The 25,663-nt window shown below is 48.1% G+C and overlaps 2 protein-coding genes across 2 annotated transcripts; both read right to left on the bottom strand.

Moving 5' to 3' along the window:
* Nucleotides 1-2,862: 2,862 nt before the first annotated feature.
* Nucleotides 2,863-15,751, bottom strand: LOC139346293 (ATPase family AAA domain-containing protein 2-like). Its single transcript, XM_070985300.1, has 28 exons — nt 15,504-15,751; nt 14,216-14,301; nt 13,950-13,999; nt 13,533-13,626; nt 13,200-13,250; nt 12,311-12,408; nt 12,086-12,211; nt 11,788-11,854; nt 11,324-11,407; nt 11,001-11,109; nt 10,711-10,826; nt 10,335-10,509; nt 9,713-9,801; nt 9,472-9,631; nt 9,269-9,359; nt 8,804-9,118; nt 8,613-8,727; nt 8,304-8,490; nt 7,663-7,848; nt 7,339-7,474; nt 7,053-7,249; nt 6,593-6,752; nt 5,943-6,065; nt 5,724-5,807; nt 4,557-4,970; nt 3,737-3,870; nt 3,325-3,453; nt 2,863-3,117 (listed from the first exon to the last, which is right to left on the bottom strand). The coding sequence occupies exons 1-28, from the start codon at nt 15,660-15,662 to the stop codon at nt 3,085-3,087; spliced, it is 3,768 nt and encodes a 1,255-aa protein (XP_070841401.1). The 5' UTR covers nt 15,663-15,751; the 3' UTR covers nt 2,863-3,084.
* Nucleotides 15,752-19,991: 4,240 nt separating this feature from the next.
* Nucleotides 19,992-23,085, bottom strand: LOC139346069 (ATPase family AAA domain-containing protein 2-like). The gene is made up of 6 exons (XM_070984971.1): nt 22,929-23,085; nt 22,738-22,852; nt 22,430-22,616; nt 21,789-21,974; nt 21,480-21,615; nt 19,992-20,125 (listed from the first exon to the last, which is right to left on the bottom strand). The coding sequence occupies exons 1-6, from the start codon at nt 23,083-23,085 to the stop codon at nt 19,992-19,994; spliced, it is 915 nt and encodes a 304-aa protein (XP_070841072.1).
* Between the last annotated feature and the right edge of the window lie 2,578 nt (nt 23,086-25,663).

The raw sequence follows: 25,663 nt of genomic DNA, 5'->3' as shown, positions 1-25,663 counted from the left end.
GGCCAATAATGATTATCTTATCTTATCTTATATTAACATTCCTGTGGCCACTTCTTATCTGGCTGAAACTTACTAATACGAAAAATCAGAGTGTGCTTTCGAAAGAGTGTTGTGGGTTGCACGTGATTGTGGTTAATTGGACAAACCATAAATAAATAAATAAATAAACAAAAAATCAGGGGAATGATCTTTTAAAGATGAACAGATTAGATGGTAGAATAACTTTTATGAAGCTTGTGTGAAGGTCCTGATGCCTGCAGCCCTGAGCAACATGAACCCACTGATCCTCTGTGCTGTTTATTTTAAGTCCTGCCATCAAATGCACTTCCTGTCCACACACACACACACACACACACACACACACACACACACACACACACACACACACACAGAGAGAGAGAGAGAGAGAGAGGAGAGAGAGAGAGAGAGAGAGAGAGAGAGAGAGAGAGAGAGAGAGAGAAAAGACACAGAAGTGTCCAGATTCCAGCCACAACATCCTGTGTCTTCCCAGCTAAAGCTAACAGGCTGAGAGACAAACGGAGAAAGAGGAACGATCACAGCCTCACAGCCGCAGCAGCAGCGGCAGCATCCTAGCTAACGTTAGCTAGCTGGACGTTGTGTTTTACGGGTAATTTCACCACAAGTGGCAGCGGAGAGGAGGCTGTGTGCGCGAGCGCAGACACCGGCGGGAGCCTGCTGTCAGCTCGGTGTGTGTTTACCTGGTGAATCGGCTGTGGTTTGCCCGCATTTTGCGACAAATAGTTAGCAGGCTAGCGGCTGTAGCTTCGTAGCATCTCTGGTTCGGTCTGTTGATACGCAGTCTTCCGCCTTTTACCCAAATACACCGTGGATCCCATCTGCTTCAGGCACTCACAGAGCCACTCCAACGGCCGGGAGCGAACGAACTACCGCCCGTTAGCCCCGCTTTCAACCGGCCCCGCTGCCTCACGCATTGTTTACTCTGTTGCTTTGTTCATAAAAAGGACAGTTTAATAGAAAAAAGGCACCGATAGTTGGCCGAATCTGGCGATAGCCATTTACCGCCGCTACAAGCAAGCAACGGTCAAGAAATATATCCGGATTGAACATTTCAAAATAAAAGCTTGAACAAAGGTACTCACCAAATAATATAGCAGCATGCTGAAAAACTCAGCCATAATAATAACGGAGGACGATGATGATGGTCATAAAATATGAACAGCAAATATTACATATATGTACTTCATAATATTTCACAACACGTGACTGGGGATAGAAAAAAATATTTCCATAAAACTGCTGTATTAGCTAAAAGTGCTATAATCTAACGTTACTGTAATATTTCACAAAACGTAAATCATTTGTGGCAATTATGGTACTACTATGTTTTTATTATTTCATATAAAATAATTTTAATGATTACAGTACTCTATAGTTCATTTTTGTGAGAAATCAAATTATAAATAGTTTATGATATTCGCGGAAAACAAATAAAACACAGGTTTTTAAACTTTATACTATTTAAGCATATCAGGCCTGGTCCTTTTGTATACAAGCATTCTGTATTTATTTATTCATTTATTTCTATGTATGCAGTATGTTTATTCATGCATCAAGTTCTTGTTTTCCTTTTCGTTATGATTATGGACGTATTGGAATATAGACTTTTGACTAATGGTACATCATTTGTTTATTTGCTTTAATATCTGTATGTAGTAATACGTACATTTTTGTCGGTATCATTCAGTTAAATGAAACACCATCTTAGAGTTTAGATTTTTGTGCGACAATTCCCGGTAATTTATTTTGGAGGTATCCCTGTAAAGCGGAAACGGCCGTCTGTGTACTGAGGTCAACGTGACAGATTTATTTGAAGCGTGCGTCGTTGCGTCATCGACTGACAACAGGAGCGTGTTCCAGCTCTGTACTATCACAGTGAAGTAGGCCAATTCACCGTGTACTCATGGAGTTACGCAAGAAGTTACAGTCACACACTGTACCGGAGTCACTGAAGCCTCCCTGTAGTACTCACAGTACTGAAGTACAATTCAGACCCTTTGCTTAAGTATGACTGGAAATACCACAGTGTACAAATACTCTGGTACAAGTAAAGGTTGTGCATTAAAAAGTTTTTTTCAGCAAAAGTTCATTAGTATTATCAAAAAATATACTCGTTGCAGAATGATCCATGCTAGCGATATATATCCATTCACTATTATATACTATTGATACCTCTTCTAGTTTATACAATACACTGTATTTTAATTTAGAAAAATCGTATTTTTACAGTCAGGTATTTTGTTTGCAAAATGTTCATATGCAAAGTAACTTAACTACTGCTGTGAAATACAGTAGAAAAAAGACAACATATCCCGTGTAATGTATGGATTACAATAAAATTACTCAAGTAAAGTACCTCAGAGCCATACTTCCTCGTACTACAGAGTGCTACCGTGCTGATTATTAAATATGAAAACTAAACGTTTTTAAACCTTATCTAAACTTGGAAAGGATTCGGCTAACATTGACTACAAATATCAGATGAAAAAGTCCCCAGACAAAAAAAAAGGGAAATGTTTTCTACATTTTAGTTTGATTGGCTGTTTGGCCTTTTCAAGGTTACAAACACTCGGTGGGAAACCACATGTGAGCACAGATGGACTGCTGTGAGGGACGCAGCGTGGGAAGCAACGAGCAGCCTGCAGCCTGGTCAAACAAACCCCAGACCAGCAGTGTTCGAGCGTCACAGCGTCCTCAGGTACAGGTGTGTTTAACTTTAACTTCTGTTCTGTCTGAGTTTGCGTCCAGATCAGCAAACAGCAGCACGGACTGAAAATAAGACGATGCTTCAGAACATAAAACACACAAACAACCGTCATAATGAAGCCTAAACAGCACTTTTATTCGTTTTAAAGTTAAATAATACTACACAGTCATGAGGATTACTGCTGTGTGAGCTGCTCACATTATAAATAACAGCTAACAGAATAAATATGGAGGCACCGACACTGTGAACTAATCAACACCTAAAAACAAAATGAGGAGTGAACAACTTCCTGTTTACATGCGCTGAGGTCGTTCAGAGGATAGACCTGGTGTGGGAGATCAAGAGAAGCTGTTGATTTCTTTCCTCATTTCCTGGAAGAAAAAGACAAAAAAAGGGAAATTAAACGACGAAGAGTAAATAAACTCTTCAGGTTTTGGTTACGCCTGCGACGCGCTGCAGAGAGCTGCACAGATTAAAATGAGAGCAAATCTGTTGTGCGAGATGTGTGAGGTGGACGCAACGCAACACGACGTGACGTGAGGTGACGTGATGCGACGCGACGCGACGTTCAGCTGCACCTGAACGAGCTCCGCCTTGTTGTAGTCGTCTCGGTGTCGGTAGATGCACTGAGCCAGCAGGGCGTAAAGCTTCTCCAGCGGCTCCACCTCAGCACCCTCAGTTTTAGCCACCGCTCTGCTGAGGAGATCCTGAAAAACACACAAGAAACACTCTGCTGACTGCGATCATCACAGCTCTAAATACTACTTCAACCACCAGACTACGACCACCACCAGGTCCCCATGGCGGCCTGGTTTCAGACCTCTGAACCTTTGCCCAGATCTGTTCGCTGTTTGATGGACGTCATCTTCTAACATCACTACTGAAGCTGCTGCTGCCTCTCACCTTAACAACACATCACACACAGAATCGTGCACAAACCATTTGCATGCACACAAACACCGACACGCACGCAGAACCTGTCCGACCCACCCTCAGTCTGCCGCGATCCACCACCAGCGGCGGCGTTTCCTCGTCGAGGGTCTCCGCAGATCCGCCTCTGCTGAAGGGCTGGACCCGCTCCGAGGACGTCTTCTCGGCTCTCGTCTCATCCCTGTTCCTCCTCCCTGACACGGAGAGGACGAGGAGGCAGAAAAGGTTTATGGTCGAGCGGTAACGGTGAATCTTGTCAGTCAACACTTTTGAAAACTGAATTAGCATTTTTCGTTGGTCACAACAGGAAGTGGACGTCCACACAAGCTCGGCTCGCCATGTTAAGTTTAAATTAAACTGAATTTGATCTATTTGTTTACTGGCTGAATCTACCAGGTTAAACAGATCTTAAAGGTCCAGTGTGTAGGTTGTAGTGACATCTAGTGGTCAGGCTGCAGACTGCAACCAACTGAATACCCCCCCGCCTCACCCTGCTTATACATCATTTCTGTAAATCCTGCACTCTGGACCTTTAAATCATTAACTTGATGCCACTGTTTGTTTCCTTGGACGTGGAGGTGAAATGATGCATGTGTGTACGTTAAAGCTCCCGAAGCGTCTGAACTTTGCTGCGGCGTCAGAGAAACTGTTCTCAGCTCAGCTTTGTGCCAGTTTGGCTCGATGCCCAGAGATCTGCAGCGCCTCTGAGTCTGAAGCTTTGGCGTGTTGAGGCCTGTTCAGCAGCAGCAGCAGCGGCGGCGGCGGTCTTACTTTCACTCCACAGCAGCGTAGCTTAGTCGCAGTCCAGTGAAGACCAGTTAGCAGAGCGGCAGCGATCACAACAGGCTTCCACCAAATGGCTTTTCTTACGTAAACCGACCTGTCCTGCTCAAACAAACCCCGTTCACCATCGTCTTCAGGTTCCGGGGAGACTTTGAGGTCCGCGATCGATCCCTGACGTTCAGGACGCTCTCAGGTGGCTCTGGATGGTGGTACCCGTTCACAAGGACTCCATTCTGGATATCTGCGACCCCGCCGAAGTCGCCATGACACCCGTTCATGGCGGCTTTCAGGCGGTTCTGCTCTCCGTTGCTGCTCTCTGACGTGGCGGACGAGCCCGCTCTCGTTTCAACAACTCTGTTTTCCTCTGGACCCCATTCAGAGTTGCCCCTGCTGGACATGGAGGAAGAGGAAGACGAGGGAGGGAACGGCGGCTTCTTCTTCTTGGTCTTCTTAATGACGCCGGTGCTCCATTTGGATTTTCTCGGCTGCCTGTAACGTTTTTTCTTACGAGCTGCAAAGAGAGAGCAGAGGAGGGGAGTTAGCGGCAGAGAGAGAAGAGGGAGGGTCGCTGCAGAGAGCAGGAAGTGATGATGAGTGCGATCGAACCTCTTCGTCCTTCCATTTGATCTCCTCCTCTCTTGACTTTTCCATCTCACCTGAACTCTCCCTCTGCGGTCTCTCTGAAGCTGCCTCTTCCTCTCTGGTGGCTAAATAAAGACTTCCTGTCCGTGCAGCTTCTCTTACCCTCACTTCCACTTCTGCTGGACGAACACTGGTTTCAGCCTCGCGGACAAATGACATGCTGAGAGTCTGTTTCTATACATAACTGCTTTCTCCCAAAGCCGTACATCTGAGCAGTAGCTTTAAGATCACCTGCTCTAATGTTTCTGTGCGCATAGAAAAACAGCTGGATGTCGCAGAGGAAGATGTCTGGAGGAGCTTTGCTGAGATGAAATGGACGCATTTCTACAGATAACTTTTCTATCATTCATTTATGTGTTTTTATTGGTCTGGAAATGATCAACTGAACTGGTCCTGAGTCTAAAACACTAGTTTTAACTGTTAAAATCAGTCTGCATGTCAGAGAGAAGCACAGAGGACACGACCTCTGCTTCAGATTACTGATCGCCTCAGTGACGCATGTCCAGTTTTCCCATCGCTGCTGAAGTTTCTCCCTCATAGATGTTAATAATAAAAGACGCAGACTCTGGTGTGTTCAAGAAAAACAGAGAACAGGGACGCTGAGGGCTTCACGTGGACTTACATCCAGGTCTGGGACTGGTTCTGGTGCCCGTGGAGCTGAGGCCGTCGGCCTCCTCTGACGTTGGCCCGGTCCTGCAGGAAGAGGCTGAGGGCAGAGTGAAAGTCCTGGTTTAAGGTTTAGAGGTTTGTGGTGAACCAGCAGCTCACTACGCTCAGCAGAGCTCACTGAGGAGGCTCTCAGGTTATCTGGCTCAGACTGATCCAGTTCAGGAAGCCTCACCTGTCCTGATGCGCGACGCTTTGATGTCCTCGCAGTCTCTCTCAAAGTCTTTGTCAAGCTCAAGTCTGATGATGGCGTGAAGCGTGTCCTTCAGGGAGAACGCACGGTGACGAACGTGACGGTCTGACACGCGCACGTGCGCACACACACACACACACACACACACACACACACACACACACACACACACACACACACACACACACACACACACACATACACATATATACTCACTATTAAAGACATGATTTCCAGTAGTTTTGTCAAATCTGTCTAATGTATTCGTGGTGGTGATGTCTTCAAATGTCTTGATTTGTCCGACTGTCCAAACCTCAATTAAATTCCATTCATAAGTTCATTATCTGCCATATGAATCAGAGAAAAGCAGCCAACCCACAGCTAAGACATGACAAGCTGAGGCCTGACGAGGAGGCGACGGCCCCTCCAGTTTTTTGTTTCCGCCTCATTTCTACAGCGGATCCAGGTGAAGCATCTGCTCCACCTGAGAAGCCGCTTCCCTCATCAAACACAGCCCAGCGCCTCAAACGATTTTCTCTGACGGCTTTACGGTGAACCAGACACAATGTTTGCAAAGAAAGTGTCAGACTGTTGTTGACTATTGTGATCGGCTCTGGGCCTTCGTTCCTCACCCCGGGCGTCACTGTCTGGGTCGTACTTGAGGGCATTCTGCCAGATGAGGGCTGCGTCTGACATGAACTCTCCGACGGTGACGTACTTGCAGTCGTCGATGTTGGCGAGCAGCGTGGAGAAGTCCATGGGCCTCTTGGCGAGCGTCAGGTGGTCCGGGACCTGGAAGAGATGGAAAGGGGGAGGTGTGAGTTTGGAGATTTCTCTGCAACAGCCTGGTTTCCAGTTGAATCCCTCTTTCTCTAAAACAGCAGCCTGTTTGTCTCCTGCAGGGACAGACCTGATCACGCTTCATTCATACCTCCACATCAGAGAATCAAAACTGGAACCGCGGTTTAGGAGGAAATGACATCATGTGACCACTGGATGCTTTCCAGACTGACTTTTCACAGACATGATTGCATCTTCGTCCCTGTTTCGGCTTCCTCTCTTCTGAACACCTCCTCACGTGCGCTCACTCACCTCCTCCGTGTCGACCGGTCTGGTGAAGGTCTTGAAGCGGCGGTCCCGAGCAAGATGCTCGGTGACGTTACGCAGGAAGCGGCGGAGCTCTCGCAGCACCTCCTCCTGCTGCTCCTCCAGGTGGAGGCGCTCCTGCTCTGACAGCTGGCAGGGGGGAGGCGGAGGAGCCGGGGGGAGAATCTCCATGGCCTGACTCACTGAGAGGTGGAGGAGATCAAACATCATAATTCATCCAGAAATCTTTTTCATGTTACAGTGGATTTCTGGACAACGCCGAGTCACACACCTGTCCTTTTACTGGAGGGCGGAGCCTCGGCCGCCTGGCTCAGAATGAGGTCCTGGAAGAAGTGGGTTCTCTCCTGCCGGGTGGGAACACTGATGGTGTACACCTCGCCGTACTCCTCCCGAAACAGAGGCCGAATCTGACAGAAACAGAAGTCTGAGCATGTTTTCCAATTTGTTGTTTTTCCAGCTCAACAAGGCTGAAAAGTTTGACTTCCTGTGGACAAAAACAGCTGAAAACTGCCCCCTGCTGGAACAAACGTGAGAGGAAAGAAGCTTCAAACCCATCCCGTTTCATCTCTGACCCAGGGTCAGTCCGGCCGCTCACCTCTGGGTCCAGCTCCTCGTGGTGGATGCTGCAGGTGGCGAGGAGGAGGATGGGGGAGAAGGAAGGGATGCTGCCCAGCAGGCTGAAGAAGGAGGCCCTCAACGAGGGCCCCGCGGTCTCCCACCACTGCTGGATGTGGGGGATGTAGAGGATGCTGGGAGACGTCCGCCTGGCCTCGCAGAACACCTGAGGGAGCAGAAAACAGAGTTTGTTTCATTTCTCATGCTGTGTCGTCCTCTAAAGGACGTTTTTATGCTTTGTGTTGTTGGTTTCTGTTATTAAAAGATTAAAAAAATCTGCTGAAGCATAAAACTAACTGCAGCCGTCCCCAGAGCGTCTGCACAAAAATCTGCAGTTGCCTGTCATCACCAGCAGGTGGCCCTAAAGTGCATCTTATTTAGGGAGATGACAGAGAAGGAAACACCTCCTTGAAGCTAATTTTCTACAGAGAGGAGTGCAGGTCTTCACTATTTCAATGTAAAGCTGTTTCCTTTACTTGGATATGGACCTTGTTCGATCCCGCTGGACAATATTACCTGAGTCAGACGCCATTTTTAAAACTGACATCCTGCAGAATTGATTACAGCTGCTCAATAACTCAGCATGAGCCTACATCAGTGTGCTGGTTGCTGAGGTGTCACCTGGGCGCAGGCCTCCTCCGGGGAGGTGCTGCTGACTCCAAACAGCACGGCGGAGTCCAGGCTGTGCACAGCGAAACGCTCTAAAGCGTGCAGGACTGCAGGAGCCAGGTGGGAGGTCTGACCGGCACCGGGACGACCCACCAGGAGCATCCTGGGACGATGGGACGTTGGATGCTTGACCGCACTCCTGCAGGTTGGATGACAAAAGGTGATAATGGGAGATTCAGCAAGACAGAGACAGAGGCAGTGGAGTCACACTGGAAATGACCAAACCGGTCCGGATCTTGTCTCAGTGTGGATCAGACTCACCTGGCAAAGTGCAGGAAGTTCCTGCTCTTGGAGGCGGCAGGTGTGGAGATGCTGGACGTGCTGGAGACCTCGTCTCCTCCACACAGGCCGTCATCGAGGACACCAGCGGTCAGATCTGACGTGCAGACGATACGAGGTGAGTAAACGAGGCATTTCATCAGGAGCGTCTCCAGCCTTCAGCTCAGACTCACCTGGCTCCCTCTTCCTCTTCATCCCCTGCTCAGCGTGAGGGAACAGCCTCTGCAGAGCCTCCAGGATGTCACGCAGGGCGGCGCCCAGCAGCGGGTGAACCACCGGTGACAGGGGTTTGGCGGGCGAGGCGGCGAGGCGGTGGGAGGCCGGCGACATCTTCCTCATGGCTGCCACAAAGTCGCAGCTGCTGACGGCAATGGAGGAGACGTCCAGCAGGAGCTTCTGGGAGGTGCCGTAAACCTGCGGGTAGCGGCGGCGCAGAGCGCACAGCGCCGCCTCGGTGCACACGGCCCTGATGTCAGCGCCGCAGTAACCTGAGACACCGAGAGGGAGATTCAGGAAGCGGATCAACCAACAGGTTCGTTCAAGTCACCCCAACCTGCGCAAGGTCAAAGGTCAATGCTCCAGTTCAGAATTCCACATAATAAAAGGTGGCGTGATGAAGCCCGTGCTGTCGTTCCTACCGACACATTTCTCAGCCAGTTCGTCCAGGAAGTCCTCAGACGGAGGAGGTTTCCACTGCTGGGTGTGGATCTTCAGGATCTCTTTACGAGACTTAAACACGAAACAAAGAAAACAAAGAAAACTTAAAACTAAATAAAAAAAACAAACAAACTAGTTCATGTATAAGACATCACCTGAGCCACCATAACAATAATGACGTCACCTCTCTGTCAGGAAGGCTGAACAGGAACTCCCTGTCGAAGCGTCCGGGCCGCCGCAGCGCCGGGTCGATGGAGTCCAGACGGTTTGTCGCTCCGATCACCACGACCTCGCCTCGACTGTCCAGCCCGTCCATCAGAGCCAGGAGCGTCGACACGATGGAGCTGCAGGACGAGACGAGAGCTGACCCGGTCTGAAAATGTAAATATGTTCATTTCTGCTTTATAGAGTTACTCTGTCGTCACCTGTGAACGTGGTCCTGCCTACTGGATCGGACCGGAGCCAGACCGTCAATCTCATCGAAGAAGATGATGGAGGGACGCCTCTTATACGCCTGAGGACGACACACACCAACGCACACTCAGTGCAACGGACGAGATGGAGGAAAGTTCTTACTGTGCTGGTTTAGATGGCTCCTCCCGACCGCAGACGTTAAGACATTTTTTCTGGCATTTTTCAGTCAATTTCTTGCATTTTTCACCCTTTTGAGCAACAACTGTTGGTACTCGATAAAAGCTCCTCGTGGTTTCTCGATTTGATCGAACTGAGCGACCGTAAACGAGACAAAACATCAGCATGCTTCCTATGAAAGGGAAAAGGGTGACGTGACATCATACAAACAACCCAGAAGTTAAACTGGAGGAAAAATAAACTGTATTAATATTTGAAGGAACCAATGATCAGTTATTGATATCTCTTTAACTTTCTGGTTACGAGCAGTCGCTTTTGGAAAAGAGTATTTAAAGCTTAGAGACACACTTCAGGCTTTTCAGGACGCCATCATGACAACGCAGACTGCTTGATGTCTGCACAGCTCCACCAGCAGGGGGCAGCGCAGAGACCTCAGGTGTGTTTGCGTGACCTTACCTGCTCAAACAGCAGCCTCAGCTGGCGCTCCGACTCGCCCACCCACTTGCTGAGGCAGTCTGCTCCCTTCCTCATGAAGAAGGCCACCTTCCTGTTGCCGTGGCTACACTCGTTGGCCAGCGCTCGGGCAACCAGCGTTTTCCCCGTCCCCGGAGGTCCATAAAAAAGACAACCTCTGGAGAGACGGACAGAGACGGACAGGCAAATAATCTTCAGTTATTCAGCTGTATGTCCCGATACGTCAATCAGTGGCTGTCTTATTGTTCTTCCTGTGAGAGCTGGAGCGCTGCCTCGCACGCTGCGTGTCCTCTTTGTCCAGGTGTGTCAAAGCAGGTGAATCATGTCTGTGAACGTGTGAATCATCTGTGTGTGGCACCTGGGAGGCTGGATCTTAAAGTTGTCGAACACCTCAGGGTAGAGAAGTGGGAAGACAACCATCTCCTTCAGAGCTGAGATGTGACCCGAAAGACCCCCGATGCTGTCGAACCTCACCTGAGGAGGGAAGGAAAGGAAGCAGAGAAGGAAGGACGCAGCGGGCGGTAATGAGGTGCCAAGGAAAGGAGAGGAGGGGGTGAGGCAGGGAGAGAGGAAGGTGCCATAAATGAAGGCTGCTGGAGGCCGGCGGCTCAGTTTCACTGTCTGAACACACGACACGTTTAAACTGACCGACTGATCGATGGCCATGGGATCGATGTCGGCCAGACCTGCTCCCGCGTTCATCTTGTCTCTGCGAGTCCCCAGAAGATCGTCTGTACGCAGGCCGAACGCTCGACACCTGGCAGGAAGACGCAGCACGAACACACAGTCAACACGATGACGGCCGACATCAACGGTGACGGTGTGATGAACGCGTGACTGAAGGCGCGACTCGTTAGCTAGCCGTTAGCACGCTAACCTCAGCCAGTCTGCATCTGCTCATAACGCCAGTTCACGTTCTGAAAGGGTTTGTGTTCGTCTCTCAGTGAGGAGCTTCATTATCTGCGACTGACCTTTCAAAAGCGTTTTCACTGGTTTGCACTTCCTCATCAGAGTCGTCTTCATCTGACGGATTTGACCAGGCGCTCTTAGCGGGTCTGGAGGATGACATGAGAAGAAACGAGGACACAGAGGTAAAGGACACCTGGAAGCAGTGACTGCAGACGTCTCCGTGCATCTGGCCTGAGCAACAGGTATTCTTATAAAACATTCACACGCAGACAAGAGACACCAGATCAACATCGTTCATTTCAGAGATCAACATCTCTCTTTCAACTGTTAGAGAACAGAAATAATAAACCAAGAGGCCAAAGGTCAGACGCATCATCCTCTTCCTCAGTGCTGAGCTGGTTATGGAGCAGTACCTTCACCACAGGTAACGCACAATGTCAGCTTTCCTATAATGCCTGTAAACATCAGTCTTTTCCTTTGCTTAAAGAAAAGAAATACAGGCTGCAGGTTGAGCCGGCGGTCTGACCTGAAGGTTCCTCTGTGGGTCCTGTTTGGTCCTGAGGTCCTGATCCTGAAGGTTCCTCTCAGGAAGTCTGAGGAACGTCAGAAAAGCAACATCAGAACGATAAACCAGAGGTGGACGTGGAAATCCAACATACCAGAAGTGAAACGTTTAGCAAAGGCTGTGCTGAAAGGATCGACGTCAAATATTACAGTGATTTCCTCTGAATGGCAACAAATTCTTGAAGTTCATGTGAGGAGTTCTGGATGGTCACTGGGACCGTGTCATTGCTTTTGGGTGGGTGGTGGTGGGCGGTGCTGACCGCCGCTGGGTCCCTGGTGCAGCGACGACACTCGGCTCAGTTTGCCGTCAAAAGTCTGGTTCGCGCTGCGGCTGCTGTCATCGTCCTCGGCCGCCGCCTGGCCGCTGTCCTCGTCACTGACTCCACCTGATACACAGTTTACATAAGGAAACACACGCGGAGACGTTTCAGAAGACAGACGCGGCGTCGTAGATGATTCACGTCCTCCTGAGCGCTCATACGCACCGCTGTCAGCCTCACTGTCACTCAGCGCTCTCTGCGGCGCCGCTGATCTCCTCCTCCAGACGCTCTGCAAAACCATCGACGTAAAAACACTGTTAAGACTTTCAACACCTGGACAGTTTATCTGCATCCTCCTTCACTTCAGATGAACAGAATATAATCAACACGTTTGCACCGGCCTGCAAAAACAGACAGCCTACAAAATATTAGAAACTGGGACTGTGGAGGTGACAGACGTGCACATTTACCAAGCAAACAGGGCCTGTCCAGTTGCATTATGGGAAGTGTAGGATTTAGCATGCTGTGTAAGTTAGTGAAGTTCACATTTTGACTGGACACAAAGTCAGTTTGAGAGCAGCGGACATAAACTGTGTCATCTGAGTGAAGACAAAAACAAGGGCTGGTGCTTGTCGGCCTCTCACGCGTCTTCCAATATGGTGGCAGCTGATAGAGACGTCGCCCCCTCCCCATAACCCACGGGCAGAGGGAGGGAGGCAGGGTGCAGCTGGGTGCACCACCCTCACGGCGGCCTGATAAGAGAGGCAGCGCCCAGTGAGACGGCGTGCGAACGTGGCTTCATCTGTTCCTGAGGCCGCTTCCTCGTGTCTGGACAGAACAGCTGCAGCCTCACGTCGCTGAACGCTCGCTCTCCAACAGGCCGCAGTCAGAGCTATGTGACGCAAAATGAGCACTGAACTTCAGAGGGTTTGTCACGCACATCTTCTTTACATAACTGAGGGACACACACTCTTTCACTGCCAACAGACTTCACTGGAGCTGAAGACATCGTCCCCGTTACTGCTGACTTCTGGACGTGACCTGTCAGCGTGAGGCGTTCAGGGTGGAAGTGTCACATGTCAGATTACTCACTCCTCCTTTGTTGACCCAAAGCCGCCTCCTCTTCCTCATCCTGTCCATCTTCTTCAGGACAGACCTGGCCACGCTGCCGAGAAAAGAGCGTGGACTTAAATATTCATTATCCACTTTAAATCTACTTTCTACTATGGTGATGTCATCAAATGGCTGAGAGCCAAAACCTAAAAACATTCAGCTTCCTGTCGAATAACACGAAGACAAGAAGATTTTCCCCTGAAATGACAAACGCTAACGTGCTAAAGAGATTGATCGACTATAGAAATATTTGATTCTTCAGTCAGCTGATTAACTGATTATTGATTTCAGCTCTAATAAAAGAGTCTTCTGACGCTCTGAGCTGCTGTCTCACTTGGTGCCGACGCCGTCGAGCACGCTGGAGGCCTCGTATCTGCTGGTGGGTTTGGTCGGCCGGGTGCTTCTCCTCAGCCCACTCCTCCAGCCACCTGGGCACACACACGCGCGCACACACACACACACACACACACACACACACACACACACACACACGTTTCTTTGTGCCGTAAAATTGAAAATTTACCTGCTCACCTATCAGGCTGCTCAAAGCCTCTGAATCAGCGCCATCATGAGAAACTCCAACACATAAAAGCAGACAACAGCAGGCAAAAGAGACTCATTCATTGACATTCAACAGCCCAGTGTTTGGTCTGAGCCCACCCATCCCACACGTCTCCTGAGCTGCTGTCAAACGCTGTTATTCTACCCAAACTCTCCAAACCTCCCCGATGTTGCCGGCCGTAATGCTTACTGCTAACGTGACTGTTGGCACACGCAGAGTGTTGAAGCCGTGGAGATTTCCTACGAACACAAAACAAGGTTGAGCTTCAGAGTTGGAGCAGGTGCAGCAGAGTGATTGACGCTGAGTCACAGCACAGGTGGACAGATACTAGATGGTTATTAACGACTGATGATCGATCAACACTGATACTTGTCTGTTAACTGACTCATCAATTAATGGCCTCATTCAAGCAGTGAGGGTGGTTATCAATCATTTATTGGTCGTTTTGGTCCAACCTGATGGCGGCTCTCGCTGTTTTCCCATTTTTACCGCCATGCGTCACAGAACGGGCGTGAGTGGGTTCATCTCTGGCGTTAAATCTCTGAAAAACACGTCAAACATGCCAGAAGTTAGTCTGAGAACCAGCGCGGTCAAAGCTCCACACCAGGAGGTCGCGACCCTGAGGCCTCTAAAATGTACAGCCGGCCTTTATCTCAGCATTTCAAGCTGAAAAGCACGGAGCTTTAACCAAGGAGCAAACAGAACGATGGCCGAGTGTCACGGAGAAGAAAACACTGGTCCAACAGAAGCCTATTCATTACACATGATTGTTAAAAAACACACACATACATAAAAAATGTCAGGAAAACTGATCTGTGATGCAATATTCACACGAAATAATCTGCTCTAAATTCATCCAAATCACTCATTTTACACAAATGTCAGTTCTGTTATTGTTACTCATTGAATATAAGAAGAAATATCCATAAAGTGTGCGGCTTAGTCAGCAGGCGTCAGTTCACAGACAGAAGAAAAGGAAAGAAAAAAACACTTATAATAATACTAATAATAATGTGTATAATATCAATCTATGTCTGCTGACTTCTGGACTGCTGCTTTAACCGTCCATGTTGGTAGATGAACCTGTTTTCCATCTTTTAGTTAAAATATAATTAGAAACCAACCTGTATCGTCCAACACTGAGAGCTTTAAATATTCATCAAGTTACCTGAAATTTGGGTTTTCTTAACAACTGAATCTATCGGGAAGAGCATTTTAAAACAACTACAGAACAGTTTCAAAACATATCTTTGGCTTTTTTGTACTTTGATTTCTTGTCATTTATCAGCCTGATCGATTGATCAGTTACATCAGGCGTAGCTGACCTGATCCCAACGGCACTATTGTTTGTTAGTAGTTATTCACTGTGAGCATACAAGCACTTATTAACACTTCTATATTATAAGAGGGCAGGAATAATTATAAGTGCTGTAATAATAATAAGAACAATAATCATAACAATCAAAACAATAATAATAGAGTTAGCTCTGAGACCACAGTGGCTCTGATGTGATTTGGTGATTTTGTTCTTTATATCAAAACGAACCCCAATGGGCCATTGTTTCCCATTAACATACATGACAAAGTTACATTTGATTAATTCGATTTTTGAGTAATTCAGTGATTGAACTGATGTATGAACGCCCTCGTCAGTCTTAGTTTTATTCAAGCTGAGCGCTCATACTGACACACATCACAGGTCAAAGTGAACAGATAGCTCCTAACCTAAACACACTGACTCACGCTGGACAGTCCAGATTCCTCCGGCCGGGTGAACGCGCTCCCTCTCCGGGTCCCTGCTGGAGTCCGCGGCGGGGACTCGGAGCTCCTGGACGGTCTCCGCCGCTGCCGCGGCTGCGGCAGCTCCGCGTGCCCTGTGCCTCTACCGCGGAGCGTCACCATGGTAATAGCGCTCACACAAGCTAGCACCCAAACGGTTAGCTTACCGCTGAGCTCGCACAAAACGTAAAAGACACCAGAATGAGGACAGACGCGCTGTAAAATGTCTCCCGGCCTGCTGCTCCATGTGTTGCGGCGGAGCTCAAACACAAACACAGCCAGCACACACGCTTTTTAAACGGGGACACAGTCCACCGTCCACCCGCCGTGCGGATTCAAAAACGCTGCTCTGTCGCCGCCTGGTGACGTCATGCCGTACTGTGCGTGTGTAAAGAAAAAACAATCACAGTAGATGAGCTGAGCGTGAAACCTAGAGGTGCACTCACCTCTATTTCAGGTTTAACGTGAGTTTCAAAGTTACGCTGCCTCCTTAAAGCGACTTCCACCCAGGAACATGAATTCTAAACCTGCAGACTGTTTCCTGCACCGTTAGCTTCGTTATCAAACTCCATGTGTCATTTGCAGACCTCAGGATTGGTGATGGATGTATTATTAATGCATATATTAGTCTGCACAATCCACAGCAGAAAATAGTCATACAAAGAAATGGAAACGGATGACTTACACACATACAGCTTTGCAGCAAAAAATAAGAAAAGGAAGACATTGAAACAGAAATGTAATTTCCAATTGATTTGATTTATTTCAATTTTATTTGTGATTTCTTTTTATTTTCTGATTGTTGATTGATTTCATTTTAGGATTGATTTTACTTTTTCTGATTGTTGATTGATTTCATTTTAGGATTGATTTTACTTTTTCTGATTGGTGATTGATTTCATTTTAGGATTGATTTTACTTTTTCTGATTGTTGATTGATTGATTTTACTGTTTCTAATTGATTGATTGATTGATTGATTGATTGATTGATTGATTGATTGATTGATTGATTGATTGATTGATTGATTGATCGAGTGAGTGAGTGATTGAATCACCCAGCTGAACACTGTGCTATGAGCCGACCTGAGGCTGGTAGCACAGTGAAATGCAGTTTTTGTATTAATGTTGTTGTTGTTGTTGTTTGCTATGAAAAAAGCCGGTTTGCTCGAAGAGACCAAATGATTACTCTTCAAAGCAAATTCTGAAGCAGACAATGAATGGCTTGGCCATGGTCTTGAAGACAGATTTGAAGGATCTTTTAGCGGATGTCTTCTCTTCTGGTGTCAGCAGGTGCCTTTTTAGAGTCTGAATGACATATTTGTTAACCAGTTCATCCTGCAAGATCAGGTGTGCTTTCACCAGCCGTTCAGTGCCAAATCTCTTGCACAGGTCCTTGGTCACCGCCTTGGCTATCCTTTTAAAAGACTCGGCGGTTGGTTTGAAGGCAATGTCAGAGTCTGCGATCTCTGCCCAGAGCATACTTCGCAGTGTTATGACAATGGCTCTGAGGGTATCATGGGGCACATCAAAGCATGACACACTCATTATCCGACTAACCAGAGTCAATGCCATCTTGGTGCAGTCCATTTCGTTCCACTTGTGGACTAAAGGTGCTGTCTCCTCGCATGTCGGTTCATCAGCTTTATCATGGACTGCTGGCTCATCAGCAGTAGCAGCCGGTGCTGCTTCGTCAAGCATAGCTGGCTCTTCAGCAGTAGCAGCCGGTGCTGCTTCGTCAAGCATAGCTGGCTCTTCAGCAGTAGCAGCCGGTGCTGCTTCGTCAAGCATAGCTGGCTCAGTGAGTGCTGGCATATTTACTACTAGTCCCTGAATCTTCCTCAGAGTCTCAGCCACTAGGTCGCACTCTCTTTCATGCTTTTGTGCCTGCTCATCGAGCCACTTCATCAACAGCTCCATGAAAGAGTCCATTCTGATCCGAATCTTGACCAAAAACTTCTTCTTTTGTGTCTGGGTGAGATGGTGTGCTAAGAACTTACTCTGCTGTTCCTTTGTAGCTTCATACTTGCCGTTGGAAATGTCACTGGCGATTCTTTTGTAGAGGCACGAGTCATCTGCATCCTTTGATGAGACCATGTCCTCCACCATCCAATCCAGCATATCTAGAATGGGCTTCAGAGAAGTCTTTTGTTCATTTGGCTGGAGGCGGTGAAGTTTCTTCCTCAGTTCTGCCACAGTGTGAAGGTATGTCTCCTTCGCAAATCTGCAGAAACAATAGGCCTTGATCATATTCTCCACCTTTTTCCAGCAGGATGTTTTGACAGATTTGGCCTCTGAGCCGGTCTCCATTTCGGGAGTGCCGTTTGTCTCCAGTTTGTGTTCTTCCATTATGACTTTCACAAACTCAAACGCTGCCAGCTCTGAATCGATTGAGTGATATGACTTCAGGACTTCATGTTCCTCTTCTGTAAAGTCATTGTACTCAATGCCAGCAAACTCATTTGCGTGTTCCTCCAGAATCTCTTTGATGGCTTCAGTGAGTGAATCTAGGAGGCGTTCACCAGAAATGGTTGGAGGTTCGTCCTCTCCCAGAGGGGTAACGGGTGTCTGCCATGACGTGTCCTTTTGCGTTGATGCTTCCACAGACACATCGGTTTCATCCATTTGACGTGTGTTGTCGTTAGGCGACCTGCATCTGCATGTCATCGAAGCCGCGCATCTTTTAAGCAGTTTCACCACATGCTTGACCATGGACTGCAAGTTTTTGTCTCTTTTGGGCAAAGACTTGGGGTCCTGCAGTGTGCTTCCTCCGCTGGCGTCACTTCTTCCACATCTGTTGGAGAGTTCCACGTTTACCATCTTTGTCACTTCTTTCACCAGGAGCTTCGTCAGATTTTTTGTGCTCTGGCAACTGGTGTCCTCTTGAACTCCTGTCACCTCCGCAAAGGTGCGTGGAACAGCGTCACCCAGACACTGGTGGACTTCTTCTTCTGTTACAATCATGCTCTTCTGTGGTCCATCAGATCCAGAAGAGGTTTTGGGTGATTTCGGAGGACTTTGTGTCAAGTCACTCCTCTTTTTCAGGCTGCTGATGAATGCCTGATACATGTATGTAGATGTAATCTTGATGATACTCACACACATGTCTGTCAGTAAATCTTCTGTCGCCTTGTCAACAGATCCTGATTCCAGCTTGCCCCACTGAACCTCCGTCAGCTTGTCCAGGAAATTCTGGATGAGGCAGCGAAGATTCACCGTGGCGGCAGCTGGAAGGGCGTGCATCTTGTCTCTCGTTGTTGTGTCCATTGAATTGCTATTGGTTGTCGCTATGTCTCCGAAAAATGTTCAGTGTCTCTGGTAAACGCTCTGAAGTGAAGTTGAAGTTTGGACTGGGGTGCTGCAGACGCTCTTTTATAAATCAAAGGAACATCCAGTTGACTTTGATACTTTGATCCAGACATCTCACATTAATGACTTCAAAGCAAAACTCCGCCCCCAACAAATGACTATCAAATAGTTGCCTAGCAACTGCAATGTTTTTTTTTTCTTTGATCCTTTGATCTAGTGACATCATCACGTGAAATACTTCAAAGCAAAACTCCGCCCCAACTAATGACTGTTCATTTTTTTTAATAATGTGTAAATGGTGTAAAAATACAGTCATTTCTTGTGTCAGTTAATATAATGGAAAATGATTACATAATAAGTAAAGACTTGTTAATCCATAGGATTTACAGTCCATCCACAAGGACTCCCCATTCAAGCACAAACACAAAAGAAGTAAAATTACATTCACATTTGTAACATCAGAGTCTACATGTGCTGTTACTAACATACTGAATAACGCCACAGGGTTGTGACGCCTCCTTTGGTTTGGTCGTGTCTTGCTCCGCGGACATCCACAGGAGGACCTCTCTCAAAGACCCTCAGTAACGAGTCGGTGCTGGTTGTGCTGTCTAAGGCTTACAGCTCCTGTGTGATGAGTGAGCGTAGCGCCGTGGAGACCTGCCGTTGCGTGGTCGATGTCCAACACTGCAGAATAACCTGCGGAGTGAAATCCCCACTCTCTGAGCTGAGCAGCTAACCGGCTAACGGCTAATCCTGCTAGCCGCTCCGCCCGCAGCCCCTCACGTTACACATGATGTCCGTTAAAGCACATTAGCTGATGGCTTTTATTTTATGTGATTATGTAGTCTGTTTCCTGCAAACTCCTGTTAAATATGAGTTTATACTGTACAAAAATGAGATCATGTGATAACAGCAAACAAAAGAAATGTAGTTACTTTACATAACCATTGCTTTCACAGTAGTTACAAATACACACACACACACACACACACACACACACACACACACACACACACACACACACACACACACACACACACACACACACACACACACACACACACACACACACACACACACACACACACACCACCAATACACATATATACATCCAACTGGCACCAAGATGAGGCATCTGTTCTGGTCTCATTCCACTTTCTTGGAGTCCATGGGCAAAGTCTCCAGCCTGCACCAGATGCTGGTCCAGGGGTGCTCTTCAGTGATGGTGTCCTCTGTGGTGTGTTGTCCACCCTGGCTTCTGATGTGTGCTCCCAGCAATGCTGTCCCGAAAGCCCAGAGCACCCGTGGATGTGAACCTCCCTCCACCCAGGATACATAAGACAGTGTGTCGGCAAAACTATACATTATCCACTTTATTATTATAGTTAATATTTGAAGGCAGGAGAAATGATAGGCGTCTGGTTTACGGGTACATTTCCAGGTCTTTTCAGGTTTGCCCACAAATCTTTGGACCGTGTAGACCTCAGCTCGCTCAAACAGTCATGGAGAGTTGAAAAAGTGACACACAAACTTTAAAGATAGTCAAAAAACGCATCAGAATACAGAAACATAAAACATGATATTTTTGTTGTCAGCGTTCAGTTTTTCAGTGGTGATGCAACTTTTTCCCAAACAAGCTTTGCGTCTTTTCAGCTGAGCTTTTCTTTTCAAAGCCTGAGTTCTCGTCGCTGTCCTGGCTCCATATTGGCCAACCTTCAGGGCAGAGGGCGAGTCCGTGAACTGCTGCCACAACTCAAGTTTTTCACCACAAAACTGGTTCGACTACGATTTTATACTTTGCTTTATTTAAGTGTGCATGTTTCAAACAAGATCACTGACAAAACGATACGATTTAAACATTCATCAGGTAATAAAACAAGCTGCAGCAAGAACAAACAACAACAAAACAACAACAACATTATTTTGATGTCTGTCCTGGACTGTTGGCACGTGGATTCAGAGCTGAACATTAACCACTTGGAATAATTTCAACGTTTTAGCTGCAATTATCAGACATTTATTTACATTCCTCTATTTTACAATGCATGTCATGTGTTTACAGACACATTTCCTGACAAACTGACATTGTTTTCTTAATATTATATAATATTATATTACTAATATTATATATTCATACTGATGAATATTTTTCCTGGAATAACTTTCTCATTTTTATGATCTTCGCCATCAGCCTCTTCTTCTACACTGACCACTGATTTTCTGATTTCTCAGCAGTCTCCCTTTAACAACGGATTCTTCTCGACTTTCTTACAGTTCCTGCTTGCTTCCATCAGGACGAACGCACAGTGACGAATGTGACGGTCTGACACACGCACGCACGCGCACACACACACACACACACACACACACACACACACACACACACACACACACTATTAAAGACATGAATTTCTACAGCGGATCCAGGTGAAGCATCTGCTCCACCTGCGAAGCCGCTTCCCTCATCAAACACAGCCCGAGCGCCTCAAGCGATTTTCTCTGACGGCTTTACGGTGAACCAGACACAATGTTTGCAAAGAAAGTGTCAGACTGTTGTTGACTATTGTGATCGGCTCTGGGCCTTCGTTCCTCACCCCGGGACGGTGGATTTCTGGACAACGCCGAGTCACACACCTGTCCTTTTACTGGAGGGCGGAGCCTCGGCCGCCTGGCTCAGAATGAGGTCCTGGAAGAAGTGGGTTCTCTCCTGCCGGGTGGGAACGCTGATGGTGTACACCTCGCCGTACTCCTCCCGAAACAGAGGCCGAATCTGACAGAAACAGAAGTCTGAGCATGTTTTCCAATTTGTTGTTTTTCCAGCTCAACAAGGCTGAAAAGTTTGACTTCCTGTGGACAAAAACAGCTGAAAACTGCCCCCTGCTGGAACAAACGTGAGAGGAAAGAAGCTTCAATCTCTGACCCAGGGTCAGTCCGGCCGCTCACCTCTGGGTCCAGCTCCTCGTGGTGGATGCTGCAGGTGGCGAGGAGGAGGATGGGGGAGAAGGAAGGGATGCTGCCCAGCAGGCTGAAGAAGGAGGCCCTCAACGAGGGCCCCGCGGTCTCCCACCACTGCTGGATGTGGGGGATGTAGAGGATACTGGGAGACGTCCGCCTGGCCTCGCAGAACACCTGAGGGAGCAGAAAACAGAGTTTGTTTAATTTCTCATGCTGTGTCGTCCTCTGAAGGACGTTTTTATGCTTTGTGTTGTTGGTTTCTGTTATTAAAAGATTTAAAAAATCTGCTGAAGCATAAAACTAACTGCAGCCGTCCCCAGAGCGTCTGCACAAAAATCTGCAGTTGCCTGTCATCACCAGCAGGTGGCCCTAAAGTGCATCTTATTTAGGGAGATGACAGAGAAGGAAACACCTCCTTGAAGCTAATTTTCTACAGAGAGGAGTGCAGGTCTTCACTATTTCAATGTAAAGCTGTTTCCTTTACTTGGATATAGACCTTGTTCGATCCCGCTGGACAATATTACCTGAGTCAGACGCCATTTTTAAAACTGACATCCTGCAGAATTGATTACAGCTGCTCAATAACTCAGCATGAGCCTACATCAGTGTGCTGGTTGCTGAGGTGTCACCTGGGCGCAGGCCTCCTCCGGGGAGGTGCTGCTGACTCCAAACAGCACGGCGGAGTCCAGGCTGTGCACAGCGAAACGCTCTAAAGCGTGCAGGACTGCAGGAGCCAGGTGGGAGGTCTGACTGGCACCGGGACGACCCGCCAGGAGCATCCTGGGACGATGGGACGTTGGATGCTTGACCGCACTCCTGCAGGTTGGATGAGACAGGTGATAATGGGAGATTCAGCAAGACAGAGACAGAGGCAGTGGAGTCACACTGGAAATGACCAAACCGGTCCGGATCTTGTCTCAGTGTGGATCAGACTCACCTGGCAAAGTGCAGGAAGTTCCTGCTCTTGGAGGCGGCAGGTGTGGAGATGCTGGACGTGCTGGAGACCTCGTCTCCTCCACACAGGCCGTCATCGAGGACACCAGCGGTCAGATCTGACGCGCAGACGATACGAGGTGAGTAAACGAGGCATTTCATCAGGAGTGTCTCCAGCCTTCAGCTCAGACTCACCTGGCTCCCTCTTCCTCTTCATCCCCTGCTCAGCGTGAGGGAACAGCCTCTGCAGAGCCTCCAGGATGTCACGCAGGGCGGCGCCCAGCAGCGGGTGAACCATCGGTGACAGGGGTTTGGCGGGCGAGGCGGCGAGGCGGTGGGAGGCCGGCGACATCTTCCTCATGGAACGTGGACAACACATTTAAACTGACCGACTGATCGATGGCCATGGGATCGATGTCGGCCAGACCTGCTCCCGCGTTCATCTTGTCTCTGCGAGTCCCCAGAAGATCGTCTGTACGCAGGCCGAACGCTCGACACCTGGCAGGAAGACGCAGCACGAACACACAGTCAACACGATGACGGCCGACATCAACGGTAACGGTGTGACGAACGCGTGACTGAAGGCGCGACTCGTCAGCTAGCCGTTAGCACGCTAACCTCAGCCAGTCTGCATCTGCTCATAACGCCAGTTCACGTTCTGAAAGGGTTTGTGTTCGTCTCTCAGTGAGGAGCTTCATCATCTGCGACTGACCTTTCAAAAGCGTTTTCACTGGTTTGCACTTCCTGGCATCGGAGTGGACGATGCCCTCATCTTCCTCCTCCATCGAGCCCTGTCTCACCTGGAGTCACCTGGGAGCTCTGTTCAGGTCCTTTTCCTGGACCTCAGCAGTGCTTTCAACACCATCAGGCCAGCCATCCTGAGGAACAAGCTGGAGCTTTCAGGAGTGGACCAACACCTCACATGCTGGACAGTGGATTACCTCTCCAACCGCCCACAGTATGTGAGGACACGGGACTGTGTGTCAGGGACTGCCCCCTGCAGTGTGGGGGCCCCCCAGGGAGCGGTGCTGGCACCGTTCCTCTTCACCCTCTACACAGCTGACTTTTCCCACCTGCCACCTGCAGAAGTTCTCTGATGACTCTGCCATTGTCGGCCTCATCACAGATGGGGACGATGGGTCATACAGAGGACTCATCCAGGATTTTGTGGACTGGTGTCAACAGAACCACCTGCTGATCAATGCGGATAAAACCAAGGAGCTGGTTGTGGACTTCCGCCGCCGCCCGCACTCTCCCCCATCACCAGTGAACATCCAGGGAAGGGACATTGAGATGGTGACATCTTATAAGTACCTGGTTGTTCATCTGAACAACAAACTGGACTGGACTCATAACACCACTGCACTTTATAAAAAAGGACAGAGCAGACTCTACCTGCTCAGGAGGCTGAGGTCTTTTGGGGTGGGGGGGGGGCACTCCTGAAGACCTTCTATGACTCTGTTGTGGCCTCTGCCTTGTTCTATGGTGTAGTCTGCTGGGGGAGCAGCATCACAGCAGCTGACAGGAAGAGGCGGGACAAACTCATCAGGAAGGCCAGCTCTGTCCTGGGATGCCCTCTGGAACAGGTGGAGGAGGTGGGGGAGAGGAGGATGACAGCCAAGCTGTCCTCCATGACAGACAATGACTCCCACCCCCTCCAACACACACTCACTGCACTGAGGAGCTCCATCAGTGACAGGATGCTGCATCCAAAGTGTGTGAAGGAGCGTCGCAGGTCCTTCCTTCCTGCAGCCATCAGACTTTACAATAGAAACTGCTCCAAGTAGGCGGTACAATACTCTGCATAACATTCTGTGCAATAACTGAACTGAACAATTTTTGGGGAAACAATCTGTGCAATAATCTGTGCAATATTTCTCTGAAAACTGTGCAATATTTTAGGACATAAAAGTCTGTAAATACTATTCCCGGTACACCCTTTTGTATATACTTGTGTTAACTGCATGCACTTTGTCTTTTAAATATTCTATTCTGTTATTGATGCTGCTGTGAAATTTGGAATTTCCCCTCGAGGGACGAATAAAGGAATATTGAATTGAATTGAGCTGCTGTCTCACTTGGTGCCGACGCCGTCGAGCACGCTGGAGGCCTCGTATCTGCTGGTGGGTTTGGTCGGCCGGGTGCTTCTCCTCAGCCCACTCCTCCAGCCACCTGGGCACACACACGCGGGCACACACACGCGCGCGCGCGCGCGCGCGCGCGCGCACACACACACACACACACACACACACACACACACACACACACACACACACACACACACACACACACACACACACACACACACACACACACACGTTTCTTTGTGCCGTAAAATTGAAAATTTACCTGCTCACCTATCAGGCTGCTCAAAGCCTCTGAATCAGCGCCATCATGAGAAACTCCAACACATAAAAGCAGACAACAGCAGGCAAAAGAGACTCATTCATTGACATTCAACAGCCCAGTTGAATCTTATAACAGTATAATATCAATCTGTGTCTGCTGACTTCTGGACTGCTGCTTTAACCGTCCATGTTGGTAGATGAACCTGTTTTCCATCTTTTTAGTTAAAATAGTTACCTGAAATTTGGGTTTTCTTAACAATTGAATCTATCGGGAAGAACATTTTAAACCAACTACAGAACAGTTTCAAAACATATCTTTGGCTTTTTTGTACTTTGATTTCTTGTCATTTATCAGCCTGATCGATTGATCAGTTACATCAGGCGTAGCTGACCTGATCCCAACGGCACTATTGTTTGTTAGTAGTTATTCACTGTGAGCATACAAGCACTTATTAACACTTCTATATTATAAGAGGGCAGGAATAATTATAAGTGCTGTAATAATAATAAGAACAATAATCATAACAATCAAAACAATAATAATAGAGTTAGCTCTGAGACCACAGTGGCTCTGATGTGATT

This window comes from Chaetodon trifascialis, chromosome 17 (assembly GCF_039877785.1).
Source record: "Chaetodon trifascialis isolate fChaTrf1 chromosome 17, fChaTrf1.hap1, whole genome shotgun sequence".
Taxonomy (NCBI): Eukaryota; Metazoa; Chordata; class Actinopteri; order Chaetodontiformes; family Chaetodontidae; genus Chaetodon; species Chaetodon trifascialis.
This window is presented reverse-complemented; position numbering and strand designations above follow the sequence as displayed.